This window comes from Marmota marmota, unplaced genomic scaffold (genome assembly GCF_001458135.2).
Source record: "Marmota marmota marmota unplaced genomic scaffold, marMar, whole genome shotgun sequence".
In the NCBI taxonomy this organism is placed as follows: Eukaryota; Metazoa; Chordata; class Mammalia; order Rodentia; family Sciuridae; genus Marmota; species Marmota marmota.
The window spans coordinates 652,920-669,279 of NW_025999983.1; the positions used below are offsets into that span (position 1 = coordinate 652,920).

The following is a 16,360-nucleotide window of genomic DNA, read 5'->3' on the forward strand; positions in this document are numbered from 1 at the left end:
GAGACCCCCAGCCGCTGCTCCCGCAGAGTACACCGTCGAGTCCAACTTCAGTTCGGGCTTTGTATGGGTAATGTCGTCACTTTTAATCAAAAAAACTGGTTTTATTTCACTTAGAATCAGATCTCCTGATGTGTAAAGGCTTTAGTTCATTCAGACACGGGCACGTTTGGGTTCTGCTGAGGGTTTCCAGGTGCGCTTCCTTCCCCAGGCCTGGAGGAGACGTTGTGAGGTACTGCGGGAATGTGGTGAAGCTGGAGTGTGGGGTTTTTGCACTGGGTCCTGTGAAAGGGGAAGAGAGAGCCCCTGGCAGCAGGGGTCTCCGCGGCTCGTACCTCAGCTGTGCCGTCTGCGCATGCCGGCCTGGGCCTGTGCTTCTGCCTTGCGTGTCTGCCACAGTACTCGGGGTGAGACGCTGGGGAGTGTGGGTGGTCACTCGATCCCTGTATGCACACATTGCCCCTCGCCTGTCCACTCAGACAGTGCCTGTGCTCTCTGGATGTGTGGGTCTTGGGCTGCTGTTGTGACCACCTGCAGCCTGCTCCAGGTGCTGCCCCCCACGTGGCTGTGCCCCACAGTGGTCTCATCTGGTCTGTATTCAGACTGCCAACATTTCCACCGCTACCTGATCTGGACATTTCCTGGACACGTCCATCAGTATGGCTAGAGGTAGAACCGAGGCCTACTGCAGGACGTGCTCCTCTGCCGTCTCCACCTCCCAGCAGCACCCCTCTGCTCCTGCGGACATCCGGGGCCAGCCGAGTGGGCTGTGCTGGGAGGACTTCCCTGTGGAGCTGCGGAGTTCTGGGCCAGTCAGTCAGCTGAGCAGAGCTGCGCCTCCCCAGAACCTGAGCCCTGGGGGTGGACAGAGCTGTGCCTCCCTGTGGGCAAGGCTGCCGGGCAGGCTCCCTAACTCAGCTGCTGCAGATGTGGTCCTCACAGCTGGCCGCAACAGGACTTTGCAAGTTTTCGACCTCAACACTGGCTGCAGTGCTGCAGTGATAGCAGAAGCCCATTCACGGCCTGTCCATCAGATCTGTCAGAATAAAGTAAGTTCTGGACACACATGTTACGGTTGGGATCTTCAGTGTCCCCTGAAAAGCCTGTGTTGGAAGCATGCTCCTCAGTACAGTAAGACTCAGAGGTGGGTCTTTTAGGCAGTGGTGACTGGGGACAGTGAGCTCATTGTGAGCGGCCACTTGGTGGATTAATGATTTGAATGGACTTGGACTGCAGGGTGGTCGCTATAGCCAGGTGGGGCGTGGCCTGAGGAGGTGGGTCCCTAGGGCTGTGCCCTGGGCCACATCTGTCCCTGGTTCCTGTCCATCTCCTGGCGGCCAGGCTGACAGCTTTCCTCCACCAAGCCTCCCCATGGTGTTTCTGCCTCACTTCAGGCAAGAAAAATGGGCTGTTTGAACACGAACCGAATCTTTGAATCCATGAGCCCAACAAACGTTTCCTTTTCTGAGTTGTTCTCCTCAGGGGTACTGATCACAACGAGGAGAAGCTGAAGAATACAGTACGTTGTTTGTAACATTAGGAGCTTTAAGTTTTTAATAAACAAAGTATCAGGATGTAATTTCAGAACTGCTGCCAATTTCAGTGTAATTCGCATGGATCACTATTTTAGGCCTTGACATCTGACCTGTTACCCCAGGGCCCACACACACCTCGGCAGGTGAGCAGTCTCATGGGGTCACGTGGGGTGTGGCCTGGCTCCCTCTCCGTCTCCCCGTCCCCACGCCCAGGCGACCCATCCTCGGGACTCTCAGCACCCTGCTGCCAGCAGAGGCTGCTGGACCCTTAAGGACAGAAGCCACACCAAGCAGGCCCGTTCCTTCCCGTGGCTCATCCGCGGGTTCCTCGGGGGCTGGGCTGGACCCTCTGGGCTCAGGCTGGGCAACCTGGCACTGGTCCAGACCTGGGGAAGGCTATGTCATGGGCTGGCACTGGCTTCTGAGCTCCAGTTCCAGGGCCCTGCCCCCCGAGCAGGGTGGCCATGCGGCTGGGTATCCCCAGCGCTTTCCAGGGGGTCAGTCCCAGTGTGCCTGCTCTCTGCTTTCCATCTCTGCTCCGTGGCCTGGGCCATCCATGTCCAGCTCAGAGGAGTCTGTCTCTGGGTGGCAGACTTGACTGTCACTTTGCCACCAGTTCACACTGCTGACCAGCCTGGGCGTGTGGGGAAGGCTTGGGACCTTCTCTCCCATGGGTTCTGCCCTCTGAGGCTGGATCCGTGCCTTCCTGGCATACAGTTGGTGCTCAGAGGTGGCTTGCCTAGTTGGAGCCCACAGGCTGAGCCTGGCCGCTGAGGGCGGTTCGGTCATGGTCTGTCCAGAGCTGCCTCCCCTCAGTGTGCAAGGGGCACTGTGGGCACAGGACGCCAGAGCTGGCTGTGAGCACCGGTCCAGGGGTCTGCAGAGGGACGCCTGACGAGATGGGAACCGGGTTTCTACCAGGTGCTAGGCGGCGCTTTGGGCAGAGTCGGGGTGAGCCTCCCTGAGAGCCGGTGCTTGTTTCGTGGCTGGCGCCTGCAGCGGGCAGGATTCCCCCCCCCCCGGGTGGCCTTTCCCCAGAGCATTGTCCTGCGCAGGACTCGTTGGGTCCACGGTGCAGCAATGCGCAGTGGAGAATGCCTTCCAAATGGAGAGTCCGCGTGGAGAAGCTGAGGACTGTGGCCCTCGGAGGCAGGGAGGCTCTGCAGGCCTGTGACGGATGCGCTGCCTGTCCCAGCCACCTCCCAACGGGGCAGATGGCCTTATTTTCCCATGTTCTCAAGTGAAAAGCGTCTCAGGGTCCTTTCCCCCTCAGCTCACACTGTCTGGGGAGCAAGTGCCGCTTGGCGAGTCCCCAGCAGCGGGTCCTGGGGAGGCCGTGTGACGCTGGCCCAGCGCTGCCGCGTGGGTCCCTTCCTTCCCTGGGTCGGTTCCTTCCCGTGGCTCATCTTGAGGGTTCCTCGGGGGCTGAGCTGCACCCTGCTGGGCGCTGGGGGAGGCAAGGCCAGCCCTGCTGGAGAGCAGTGGGGCTGGCAGCGCCCCGGGCACTCGCAGTGGAGGCCCGCTGGTCAGAACGGCTTCGTGCTCCAGGGTGTGTCTGCTGTAGGCGGCTCTGAGGCTCGGCCGCGCTGCCCATCTGCCCCAGGCTGTGCAGACGGCCTCCTCACCTCCTCAGCCCGGCTGCAGCGTGCTCGGGGATGGGGGTCGCAGGAAGATCAGCTGGAGCTCCTCTGTGGGGCCGCTGGCTCACTTCCTGAGGAGGAGGTCTGGAGCGCCTGCCGACAGGCCTTCATCGCGCAGCTCGCTTGGGCCGCACTCTTCCTGTCACGCGGCATGAGTCCCCACGTTCACCAGACTTGGATCTAGGGTGTGCTTTTAGGTCTCTGTGTGGGAGGTGGTCTTCATCCTCTGTTTCGTGACTGACGTCGGACTTGAGGATAGTGCGTGCAGAGCGCGTATTCCGTTGGTACCGATTTTCTCGATATCTTCTGAGATTTTGTATTCAGTGGAAAACTTGACCTTGGCTTGTTTTTAAAATAGATATTACACACTTATACAAAATAATGCACTTTTTCTAGCTATCAGCTATAGGTCTCCATGGAGGCCCTTGGCTCAACCTAGTTAATTGCTTCTAAATCGTTCAAGGCTTCTCAATTTTTTAATAGCGAGGGAAGTGTGTTCGTTCCCTCTCCCACTTGGGCTGCCATCTTGTCAGTCCCCCTTACTGTCTACCCACAGTGGCTGTGGGAACCCGGAGGCCGTGTTACTCAGCATAGTGAAGTCTGCATTCTGCAGTCCACCTCAGCTGTCTCAGGACCATTTCTGCTCAGCCTCTGTGCACGTGCCACGCACTCCACTCAGTCTTCTGAAGAAGGAGGCCTTGCTGTCCTTGGGATCCTCCTGCAGAGGTCTTCCTGAGCCTTTGCGGGCTGGCGTGAATGCTGTGGCTGCCGCGGCGGTGCGTGGGTTCACCTCACGTGTGCCTCCTGTTGTGCATTTGTACTCCTGTCCTTCCTGCTTGGTGTCTTCCTCCTCACCCTCCATCAGGTGGACAGACTGCGAAGCTCTCTTTTCCCGGGCAGTTGACGGCTCTCTCTGCCTCTGGGCTTCGTATCTTGAGCTCCTGTGCTGTGTGCCTTTCCCAGGCAGCGCTCAGCAGGTGGCCTGCAGGTGCAGGGTCACTGGGCACCCTGGGATGCCTGCTGCAGGTGTGGGGCCGCGCATGGCCCCGTCCTACCTGAGCTCAGCTCCCACCTGGGGCTGGGGAGGGCACAGCGAGGTGGCAGAGCTGAGCCCAAGCGGGCAAGTGTGCCCGTGAGCAGGGCCCTCTGCTTCCTGCTGCTTGCGAAGAGTCACTCCAGGTGGATTCCAAACACGCGTGCTTGGGGACGTCCCGCATGGAGCTTGTCTGCAGAGCTGGAGAACCAGGTGCTGGCGGGAGGCGGGCCCTCACGAGCCTCCAGGCGTTGGAGTCATGTTTGGAGTCAGAGGTTCCACAGGTGCCCTTCCCTTGAGTCTCACTCTGTGGGTGTCTTTTGACAGCAGCAGGGAAGGTGGCCACCTGAGGGCCCCTCGGTGCCTCCCGCTGTCCAGGCCTCTGCACTCACCTGCACTGTCTCTCGGTTGCCTGCGAGGTCTTAGGTGGGACGATGGGAGGAGAAGCAGGGCTCACTGAGGCGTCCCGGATGCCGTGCTGACTGGCTGTGACCCTCACTTGGAAAAGGAATGTCGGCCTGCTGACCCCTTGCTCTGTCATCCGCTGCTGATCTGGTGCCATGCCTCTGGTGGCATGACACACTGAGAAAATGACAACTCACGGTTGATGCTCCCTCTGCTCAGTGCACAGCCTCAGCTGCTGGGCAGTGCGTGCACACCAAGGATGGCTTCCTTGGTGACATGACTGTCACGTGAGTTCTGAGGCCTGAGTTCGCACAAGCCAAGGCTGCCTGCCCTCTCTGCGCCATGTGCTCCTGGGGACCACATTCACACACACAGCTTGCCACAGACTGAAAGGCTGTGGGGCAGAGCAGGACTGTGCGTGGAAGTTCTCAAGTTTGACTCGGAAACCGTTATAGTAAGAGGTTTATGTTGATTTCTGACTGTAAAGAATGAAGTATTGTCAGACGTCAGTGGCACGATGTCTTTGTTTACTTACAGTGGGACTGAAACCCAGGGTGCTACACCACTGAGCTACAGCCCCAGCCCTTTTCATTTTTTATTTTGAGACAGGACCTCGCTAATTTGCTGAGGCTGGCCTCAACTTGCAATCCTCTTGCCTCAGCCTCTGGAGGTGCTGGGTTTACCTGTGCACCCCTGTGCCCAGCAGCAGAATGCTTTAAAATCCAGCCTTTAGAAACCCATCTTGACTTTTCCCTTCTGATTTCAGGGATCATCATTTACGACCCAGCAGTTCCAGGCCTATAATCTTTTCCTGACCACAGCCGTTGGTGAAGGGGTGAGACTGTGGGACCTGAGGACCCTGAGGTAAGTCCTGCATGTATCCCAGCACTGCCACGGGGAGGCGGCTGGAGCTAGGAGCGAGGCCCGGTGGCTTCCCAACATGCTGAGGCGGTGGCTCACCCATGCACAGTTGAGGAGGCTGAGCTGACACTCGCTAGGCTAGAACCCAGGGAGTCGGGTGCAAGACAGCAGCACCTGCTCAACTGTGTGCACCCAGGACGCGCGTCCACCATGAGCCGACAGAGGGCACTCCTGTGCTTCTCGGTCCCAGAACAGAGAGCAAGCCCCATCTGCAGGTGTCCTAGGGCCCACCAGTCAGGACCTGTTGGTGGTGCGGAGCCCTGGGGCACCCATCCCGGGAGGCCACGCTGCTAGGCACTTCCCTGGGGAGGCTCGGAGGTTCTCTTCATAAAGCTAGCGCCAATTCTCTCTTTTAAATTTGTGCATGATAATCGTACAGAACAGTGCGTCTGATTGTGGCACACTTACAGGTGTGTGTCCCGCAGCCTGGCTTATTTCACTCATGATGCTCTGACCTTTTTAAAAGTGGTACTTTGTAAGTAGCTGTTTGTGAACCTTGACTCCCTTGATAGACGTGGCCCTTCCTGGAGTCTGGGCCCTTTACCCAGCTTGATTTTCCGTTCCTCTGCTGGGAAGTGAGCCTAGGCTCTGCACGTGAGAGGCACGCTGCCCCCCCGCACAGGGGTGATCTGGAAGGTCCTGCAGAGAGCACTGTTATTTAATATCGACCAGATACGGAAAGCTCATGTATTGCTAGTTCTGTCATCTTTGAGAATTTATGGGATCAAATAGTGTTTGAATTGCTTTTCAAGATCTCTTTAATTGTTTACCATTTAAGATTCTCGAACATAAAATGTTCAGGGTGTGGCTCAGTGGTGGGGAGCTTGCCCGGCTCCTTGGCAAGGCCCAGAGTTCAGTCCCCAGAACTGCAGCAAAAAATAAGAAGTGTTTTTCATGATAGTTTCTTCCTTTTGTGAAGGAAAGGGCTGGCTGGTGTGCCTCCTCAACCTGTGTCGAGATGTGCTTGGCTTTCCCCCTGCTGTTCCTTGCTGTCCTCGCAGGTGTGAGCGCAGTTTTGAAGGACATCCGAACCGTGGCTACCCCTGCAGAATTGCTTTCAGCCCTTGTGGACGGTTTGTGGCCTGCGGAGCTGAGGACAGACATGTAGGTGTGGGTGAGGGACGTGGGACACAGAATCTAGTGATGCTGTCTGGTCACTCTGGGGATGGGCACGCTGGGTGCCCCGTGTCGCTCGAGGTGCCCAGTCTCATGCTTCAGTGGCCATGCGCGGGAGGCACAGATGCCACTTTTTTATTGAAGCTTGGGGAGCACCCACCCGGGCCCAGCCTCTCACAGCACTGCATGTGTGCTCTGAGCACCCTTGCGTGGTGTGTCCTGGGGATGCAGGTGATGCTGTGAGGGGCCTTTCCTAAGGAACAGGTGCTGTTGGGAAGCTGCCCTTTCCCCTGGCCCCCCGCCGCACAGCGCTTGCACCTCCAGGGGGTCTGGAGCACAGCTCGTCAACCTCCCTGTGTCCCTGACACACGAGGGGGTCAGGTTTTAGTTTTCCAGGGCAGCAGACCCAGCACCACCGTGGGAGGCCTACCCTGCAGATGTTTTCTTGCTCATGATGCTAGAGACCATCTGTCTGCCTGGTGTAGGAGGGTCCGCTACTTCTCGGGCATCTGAGAGAGAGACCGTCCAGGGGGTACATCCTTGGCCTTACTGGGTGGAGCGCGGTCTTCACATGACCCTTCTCCTCCACGTATCTCCGGTTTCTCCTTTTGTTGTGGAAACAGACGGGCAGAGAAACACCAGCAGTGCTGGGAGAGGGGGAGAATCCAGACTCTGTCTCACTCCAGCAGGCCCCGGAGGAGAGCAGACTCCAGCTCTGAGCCCTGGCCAGGCTCTCACGACATTGATAGGTCATTTGGCGTCATCTTGGACCTGTCCTGTCACTGGGGCTTTTGTCTTTTTAAAAAGTTCCTAGTGTGTGTGGCTGAAGGCCTTGTGGGGCCCTGACACAGAGCATGCTCCCAGAGACAGCAGAAGGGCCCTTTCACAGCGCCTTAGACCTGGAGGGCCTGGCCCAGGGCTGTCAGCCTCCTGGGGCAGTCATTTAGGCCTCCTGGAGGAAGGCTGGGCGGGAGGAGAGCTGACCCTTCCCGGCCCTGGCTTCTTAGCGTGTCTGCAGCTTCCTCTCCCAGCCAGGCCTGGTTTCGCCGGCACACCTTCTCCTCAGGGGTGCTGGCTGTGGTGAGTGTCCCACTCAAAACTCATGCCGAATTCTGTTGCCATGGTGATGGCATCCAGAGGGGGACCTGTGGGGCCGGGAGCACTGCACCCTCATGATGGACTGTGCCTCCCTGGCCAGTGAGGCCGCAGCCAAAAGGCCCGTGCCAAGTGCTGGCCGTGGCACTGAGCGTGGCAGCACCCCACAGGCGCAGGAGGAGGTGGTGCGAGCGAGCGGGAGTTGCCGTGGAGGCTCCCCACGTGGAAGCAGTGCTGGGGCGGGATGGTGCCGGGGAGCCCAGGAGATCGCTGCAGGCATCTGACACACCCATGCATGGCCAGATGCTGGCAGAAACGCGGACAGCGAAGGCCACCCCAGCGAGGCTGCAGGGGAGGGGAGGAAGCAGGTGCTGGAAACCAGGGCAGGCGCGTGGCCGAGCCTGGCTCTTCAGGGGCTGGGAAGGCAGAGCACAGCGTGAGGAGCTGGGCGTCTGCTGGAGAGGCTGCTGCGGGTGTTGAAGGGACTGCGTGGCTCCTCGAGACGGGGAGGTTGAGGGACCCAAGGAGAGAAGAATCAATCCGACAACTGAAGGGGAGGAGAAGGGAGATTTGAAAAACCCCGTCTGACCCTGCAGAGCGTGGAAAGGTGTCTCAGGAGCGCCAGCCAGGTGAGCGCCCACGCTGTCAGCTGAGGAGGAGGCTGGAGGCTGGGCACAGTGGACAGAAGAGGACCCATGGGCACTGCAGGGTCTCCGGGGCTGCCACTCTGTCAGACTCAGTGCTGGGCTTGGGGCCAGGACTGCACGAGGGAGGACACTGGTCCTGGGAGGACACCTGGGCTGTCTGCTCCCTCAACCCCAGGGAGCCACCCTGGGCTGCCCAGCTGTGGCTCAGGTGGGCCCAGGTGCTGTTTTGAAAGGTATTTGTGGTCAACCTTGCCAGGTCCAGTTCTGCAGGTGCGTAAGGTGGGCGAGCAAGGGCATGGCTGCCTGCCTGGACTGCAAAGGCCACTGCCCCCGGGTGCTCAGGCAGAGCCTCTGCAGTGTCCACCCATGCCCAGTGAGAGTGTCTTGCTGGCTTGCAGATGGCCACTTTTCCCGTGTCCTCCCATGAGGGCAAGTAGGGGAAGGAGGGGGAGGCCGCAGGCTCCTGAGCCCACGTGACCCAACTGCCTCCAGCAGCCCCACCTCAGACACCATCCCCTTGGCTTGGCTTTCACTGATGCATTTTGTGGGGAAAAATCAGTCTCCAACACTGTTAGGACACAGTTATGACAGTTCAAAACATAAAGGAACCGTGTGCGTGTGTGTGTGTGTCCGTTCCATGGGGTCCCTCGGCATCAATGTGGCATTGCAGCTTTTGGGCCTCTCAGGTCTCCGTCCTGCTGGCCCTGGTGTGGCTTGCCACCCTGGGACTGAACTTCAGACTTCAGGTGGCTGGACGTGCTGGCTCCTCTCGACCGACGGGTGCTGCCGTAGCGACTTGGCGCGCTGCGTGACACTGGTGTCTAGGGCAGTCTGCTGTCCTCGGGTCTCTGCTGGTCTCCTCTGTGTTGGCTGCTGCTCTTTGGTCACCGTGCCTTTCCTGTTTGGTCATTTCAATGTGCTGTGAGCACTCCACTTCACGCCGCCCGAGCTGCGTGCTGAGTGCTGTGGGTGTTCTGCCATCTGTGTCCCGCCGGCCTTCTCTCAGCTTTGTGGCATGGTCGTCCACCACTTCAAGGAAATGTGTACGTGGGCCCTGCGAGGACCCGGCTCCTTCCCGCCTGTGCCGTGGGGCGTAGGCTGGTGCCAAGACCCACATCCCGCGTGTGCACTCTGCGCCCCACAGCCACGGCACCGGCTTTTCCCGTGGAGCTGCTTTCCTGCTGGAGGGTTTCTGCCCAGCTCTCGGCTGTATGGCTCCTGCGCTGCCCGCCTTCCTCGATGCCCTCGACGCCCAGGACGCCCTGGTTTGCCCTTCCCCAGCACCTTGGCCCTGCTGGACAGGCTGCTGGCCCTGCCGCAGCGACTTGTCCCCAGCTGCGTGGCTCCCTGCCGCGGACTTCCTTTATGCTGATTTTCTTTCTGGATACTTTCAAGATGTTTTCCTTATAGTTTATTTCTAGGAGTTTAATTTGGATCTAAGTGAAGCTTGCTTTTAATTCATCATATTTGCGATTCACTAAGTGTTTTTAATCTGACCTTTTTGTCTTTAACCAAGTTTAAGGAATTATCTTTCATATTTTTCCAAACATTTTCCCTCTGGTGCAAATGGTGACAAAAAGATGTGTGCCTGCAAAGAGGACGAGTCTCACCTGATTGAACCCAGGGCTGGGCTGGTCCCCCTGAGGCCACTGTGCCCCTTCCAGGTGGCCCTACTGCCATCCTCCACAATTAGGAAGAAGGAAGTTCTCGGACGTGTCCAGGGAAGTCCGGAAGGTGCATGGCAGCCACGGAGAAGCTGGCTTTGTTCTGGCGTCTGCGGAGCGAGCAGGGGGCTGGGAGGGCAGGGTCCTCCCAGGAGCAGGTGCAGCCTTGGCCTGCAGCTCCAGGCAGACAACAGACGTGCGTGGTCCCTAGGTTCCAAGTGGCTCTCTGGGAACGTGGAGCCCTCTTGTCTGCCCGGACGGCAGAGATGACAGTGTGTGGTGCCAGCTCAGCACGCATGTGCAGGTGGTTTCCTAAGATCCCTGTGGGCTTGAGCTCAAGTCCTGCAGCAGCCTGCAGAGGACATCAGGGGTCACGAGCTTCATTTTGGGTAACGTCGTTTGCTTCCTATAGGACCTTGCTTTTGCCTTAATGAGTGCATTTACCCCGGTTCCACGTGAAGGGTGAGCATGACCACTCAGCGAGCGGTTCCGCCTGGCCCGCTGGGGGCAGCCCCGGTTACCCACCCTCTGGTGGTCTGCAGCTGTCAGCGCAGCAGCCATCCTTCCTCCTCCTCCTGCAGGCACAGCTTCCCTGGGCTCTCTGGGGAAACGCAGCCTCACCTCTCCGGGCATCAGAGACCCTGGCCTGGCCCCACCCTGGAGGTCCTCCTGGGCTGGACTCGTTTTCTCGCTCTGCACTTTCTTCCTGTGTCCTCTCATTTTACCTGCAACACCCTTGCCCTTCCCGAGGGTCAGCCTCTGTCTGCCCCGCGTGCTTTGTATCTCGCCCTCTTCTCCTGGCCACTGTGGCTTCCTCATCTTTGGAATTGAGGCTGTGCTTCGAATCCCAATTCCACGCCCAGCACTCTGGGAGAGCGCCTCTTCCTCTGTGCGTCCAGACCTTCAGGGTCTTCATTATGAACCGGCCCTGGTGTTGGCTGTTGCCGACAGAGCTGCCCTCAGACCCGAGCTCTGCCGTGGGCCTGTGAGAGCAGCGTGGAGCTGGCCAGGGCTGCGGGGCTCCAGGATTGCCGAGGCCCCAGGGCTTGTGTTGCCTTCTGCAGGGGCTTTTTCCTTGGAGGATTTTCACTCCTGACATGGGAAAGGGGCACAGAGGCCATGGAGGCCTGTGCCGTGTGGTGAGAGCTGAGGCCCTGCAGGGTCCGGCAGTTTTTGTTGATGCAGAGGACAGAGAAGAAATGAAGACTCAAGGGCCGTGTGGTCTAGGGCTGGGCCCGAGGCTGCCGCTTTCTTCTCAGCACACCTGTGGAATTGCAGAGCCAGAGGCTGGTGTCCCTGCAGATAGCCTTGGTGAAGCCATGAGGCACGGCCAGCAGTCCTGCACATGGCGGCCACCGTGCTGGTCTTCAGAGTTGCTGCTGGCGGAGTTTGCATGGCTTCAGTGCTCCTGGGTGGCTGGAGGCTGGAGGGACCTCTCCCAGGTGGGGGGCAGTAAGGACATCCACCCACACTCTCCCTGGCTGTCTGGCGCACAATGAAGTAAAATCCAGCCTCAGTAGCTTTCCACACTCGATATGTAGCACTGCCAGAATCACATGAGTGAGGCCAGAGGTGGGTGGGGGTGGAGGCCTGTGTGAGTGCTGCAGCTCTTGTGCCTTGGTGCTAATACCAAGTGGGAGAAGGGTGTCACTCTAGAACACAACCAGGTCCATGACCAAAAAGCGGCATCAGAGCAAGAGGACCCAAGCCATCGGTGCAGCAAAGGGCTCTGGTGCACAGGGATGGCCTTGGAGCCCAGCTGTGCCGCACCCCTGGGCCAGAGGTCGGGGTGTCCGGAGCCTGAGCCAGCAGACTTGTCTTCAGAAGGAAGCGGGCTTCCCAGCTGGGCTTCTGGAACGTTCATTGGTGCGTTATGATCATACATAGCAGGTGCTTGTGGAACAGTCATCCACAAACACAAGGTCATCTGGCTGGTCTCAGGCCCCAGACCTGACCCTCCTTGCTTGGCTCTCCCTCTGCCCCTGCCTCTCCCCTACAGGCCCCCTCTGCTTTCAGGATGGGTTTTGAATAAGGAGAGCCTGGAGCCAGGCGGGTCAGGAGGGACTGGCCGATGGGCAAGGGAAAGCAGGAAAGGACAGCAGGAGTGCGGCCGGCCAACAAGTGACCACAACACAGCAGCAGCAGCAAGGACCGGCCACGAGGGGGCGAGTGAGAGGAGGGTGCTGACGACAAGCACCAGGGGTGGGTGGGAGTCTCCCACAGCAGGCCTGAGGGGAGGGGTCCCCAGGAGACCCTCCTGGCCTCGACAGATGGAGAGCCCACAGACCCCAGGCCATGGCACCTCGTAGACATTCCTAATGATGTCTGAGCATCGTGTCGCTGTGACCAAACACTGGACAAGAACTACTTAGTGGAGGAAGCTTATTTGGCGCACAGAGTTTCAGAGGTCTCAGTATATGGTCAGCAGGTTCCCTATCTCTGGGCCCGAGATGAGCAGGGTATCATGGTGGAAGGGCATGGAGGAGGGAGGAGAGCAGCACAGGACGTGGTGGCCAGGAAGCCAGGGAGCTCTGCTCAGCAGACATGCCCCAAAGACATGCCCCGGTAACCTCCTCCTCCAGCCACAGGCCACCTGCCTACAGTCACCACCCACTAACCCCGTCCGTGGATCAGTCATAACCATGTGTGTGCCAACAGGGAGGGCACCTTGTCTTCAGGTGGAGCACAGGAATGATGAAAAGCCCAGTGACTGAGTGTGAGACCGGGGTCCAGCAGCCCCTCACCAGTGAGGTCAGACAGAAGCTTCCCCCACTGACATGTTCACATTCTGTCTGTTCTAGGTTTAAAGGTGCAAAAGGAAACATAAACCACAGGTTTTCTGTCAGTATCACCAACATCATGGTCAGTGTCTCTGAGGTACGAATGAAGCCGTGCTTAGAGGGGATTGGTGGCCCAGTGCTGTGCCACAGAGAGCGAGAGCCCGAGGCTGCCTGCCTGGAAGCCGGAGTGGCACAGGGGAAGTGGCAGCCCCAGCACACAGAGCGCCTGGGCCAGTCATCAGGGTTCCAGTGTTTAAAACACGAGCTACAAAGTGAACTTTAGCCAACACCCCAAATTCAAAAATACCGAAGCTTAATGAATAATCAATACGAATGGATAAAGGGAATAGAAAATGGGACAGGGGACGCCCGAAAACCACAGACTGCTTTTCATAATGTCTGCGAGTAAGTTGGTAAGGTCAGGCCTGGTCGTGCTCACCTGGTGGCAGGTGCCTGTTAGGGGAGTTGGCCCTGCACCAGCACTGTGTGCAGACGGCAGAGGAGCCGGGTGCTGGCCTAGGGCGCCACTCTGTGGCCTGAAAGAGCTGCCTCCCCTTTGGTGGTGGCCACTTTGCCCATGGATTTGGGACAACGGTGGCGTTTCTCCTCCCTGGCTGTGGAGCGGGATCCATGAGGAAGGCCACCTGCAGCTTGGGAGGCCTGTGAGCACAGCCCTTGGCTCCTGTCAGTGCGGAAACGTGGGCCCTGCCCATACCCTGCCTGCACAGAGAGGAGAGCCTGGGGTCACTGGTCCTGAAGAAGCCAAGACCCACGAGCCAGAGGGCCCTGGAGGCGGCCTGAGTCGCAGATGAAGGACACTGTTCTTGGCGGACTAGGAAGACGGCAGGCTCTTCAGAAAAGCCAGTGTGGCCTCTGGGCAGTGCCGCAGTCTGGCTGGGCACAAAATCACGAGCCACTCAAGCAGGAACAAACTTTATTTTTTTGAAACTGCCGCCAATGTTCTGTCCGCCCCCGGGAAGATCCGATCCACACAAGCGGCGTTCTCCTGGAACCGCCAGAGAGAGTTCCTCCCCCGGAACTCCCTCCTTCTGTACTTCCCCAACCAATGGGAACTCTCCAGGAGTCCCGTAGCAGGCCGAGGTGGACAGCAGGAGTCCAATATCCATATGAATGCAGATCTTAACATAATCATGTCATCTCCATGGCTAGCTGGCGTCACCTTTCAACCAAAAATGCCATGCATCATATACTTGGCTCTTAGCAGGGCAGGACCACGGTGGGCAGTGGTTCCAGCAGCTGTGCTCACAGCCTCAGGTCCAGAGCGAAGGTCAGGCCTGGTTGTGCTCACCTGGTGGCAGGTGACATGCTGTGCAGGTGTGAGGCCTGCAGGCCTGTTAGGGGAGTTGGCCCTGCTCCAGCACTGTGTGCAGACGGTAGAGGGCAGTGTGTGCCTCCAGGTGACACATAGGCACTTCCCCTACTGGGAACGCCACTGGAGACCTACTCCAAGACCCCAGCCACTGGCAGAGTTCCAGGGAAGGTCCAGCACAAGCGGCGTCCCCACGTCAGGCTGTGGGAGCAGCAGTGGCCAGGCCTCCTCCTGCTGCGGCGTGGCGTCTCTCCGTCACCAGGATCTTCAGAAGGTGCTCGGTGTCTCCACTCTGCAGTGCTCTCCTCTCAGGCCCCAGCAGCATGGATGTTCCCCTGTCCCTAAAGGAAGAGCCCAACGGCACCGGTGGCAGTATGTGCCCACAAGGTGATCAGTGATCCCTCGGCAAGCAGCCCTGGTGAGCGCGGCTCCAGCTCCAGGCTGCCAGAGCGACACCAAGGGCAGGTGCCGGGAGGGACGTGGGGGCATCTTTCTCATGCACTCGGGGACGTTAAGGTGAGTTTGGAATAGAAATCTCTTCTCCTTAACCTCAGTTGTGGACACAAACCCCTGCTCTGAACTGTTGGGGAACTGTGGGGTGTGCCAGGAGAGAGCGCACACGTGCTCACTGGGGGTGACGTGCTTGCACACTGATCAGCTGCAGACCGCCCTCCCCTGCAGGGTATGGAGCCTGCCCCACTCCCAGCCCACCCAGAACCCCTGTTCTTGTCTCCTAGGCTTACGTGTACAACCTGGGCTGCAGCACATTTTCCCATCGGCTGGCTGGACACACAGACACCGTCTCTGAAGTGGCTTTCAACCCGGCGGCTCCCCAGGTACACCTCCCTGTGCAACCTCTTGCCCCATGCTGCTCATATCTGTCAGACTTTATCTGGGTGAAATTTTATAATGTTTAAGATCAATCTGGTTTCACTGTCTGCAGGGAGAACTTAGGAAATGCACCGTTAATGGCGAGAAAGAGAAATGCAGAGGGTGTTTTTCAGTACTGACAGTATTTGTCATGTGGTGTCTCTGTGCTCCTTCCAGCTGAAATGTAGAGGGCAGGACCGTCTGAAAAATGGGGTCATGTGTGGCCATCCTGAGTGCTGAAGGGAGGAAGCAGGAACTGGGCCAGGGGAGCAGGGTCTCAAAGACCTCAGGACCAGAGCTGGTATGTAGGAAGAGGACCATGGAATTTAAAGGAACTGTCTTAATTAAGAGAAAAGGCGGTAACAGAGGCAAATCAGCTGTAAAGAAAGATGGGTGTTCCTGTATTAAAATACAGAGGAGGCCCCTGTGGAGGGTGAAGATACCCAGCTGACTCAGCCTAAGCCTGGGGACTGTCGGTTCAGCCTGGTCAGGCCTGAAGCTCTGACTCAGGGAACCCGACGTGCACACCGCTCACGCTGCCCCTCACTTGCCGGGACCTGTGGCGGTCCTTCACGTGGCTCACTGCTGAAGTGCACGCCACAGTGAGGCGCAGATCAGGGCGGTCGGCCGGGCTGCTGCGCTGTCCCAGGGCTTCCTCCACCCTAGCCTGTCTTCCCAGTCCTCTGCTGGTGGGCGTTTAGGGCCCCACTTTTCTTCCCTGCTACAGAGAATCCTGAGATGTCGTCGCTTTTCCTCGTGGTGAACTGGTATTGCAGGGACTGAGACGACTGCTTTTCTTGGGAACGTGTGGCCATTCCCCATCGTGCATCCTCGATGGCACCTGGGCTTGTTCCAGACCCTGGCTATCGGGAGTGGTGCCTGATCAACCCCAGGGCTGCAGACGCCCCGCGGGCTGTTTACTGCTCCAGAGAAGGAGCCTGGAGGACTCAGTGGAGAGCGGTTGGACATTGCGTCACTCACACGCTCCTTGTGGTGGGCCGGGGTCCATGGGGGCCTCACTGGGCTTCAAGCAGGGCCAGACGGGGCAGGTCCCAGGCCCAGGGTGCTGACGGATCCCGTCCGATGTTTTGTGAGTAGACTTTAGTTTGCAACCAAGGCTTCCCTCTCCGTTTCTTTGGTCATCACAGTCTTCACAGTCTTTCTTGTCCCACTGCAGGTGTTCATGGGCACTGAGCAGTGTTGACCTCAAGGTGCCACCATGAACAGGGCCATGTGGTGTCTCCTGTGTGCCAGCTTCATTTGTTCTGTGTACGTGCCCAGGAGCAGGATGGCCAGGACTTTCCACACTGTTTTCCACTGTACTAAT

The 16,360-nt window shown here is 58.5% G+C and overlaps 1 protein-coding gene across 16 annotated transcripts in view; it reads left to right on the forward strand.

The window, feature by feature from the left end:
- Wdr27 (WD repeat domain 27) overlaps positions 1 to 16,360 on the forward strand; it is a 153,030-nt gene that overhangs the window by 64,090 nt on the left and 72,580 nt on the right. For 4 of the 16 annotated variants that reach the window (XM_048805778.1, XM_048805769.1, XM_048805771.1 and 1 more), the window contains 5 exons: positions 925 to 1,046; positions 5,377 to 5,474; positions 5,942 to 6,006; positions 6,533 to 6,635; positions 14,901 to 14,999. In XM_048805778.1, the coding sequence (XP_048661735.1) occupies positions 925 to 1,046; positions 5,377 to 5,474; positions 5,942 to 6,006; positions 6,533 to 6,635; positions 14,901 to 14,999 (487 nt within the window). The other 12 variants (XM_048805774.1, XM_015498588.2, XR_007348608.1 and 9 more) reach the window with 11 other exon arrangements.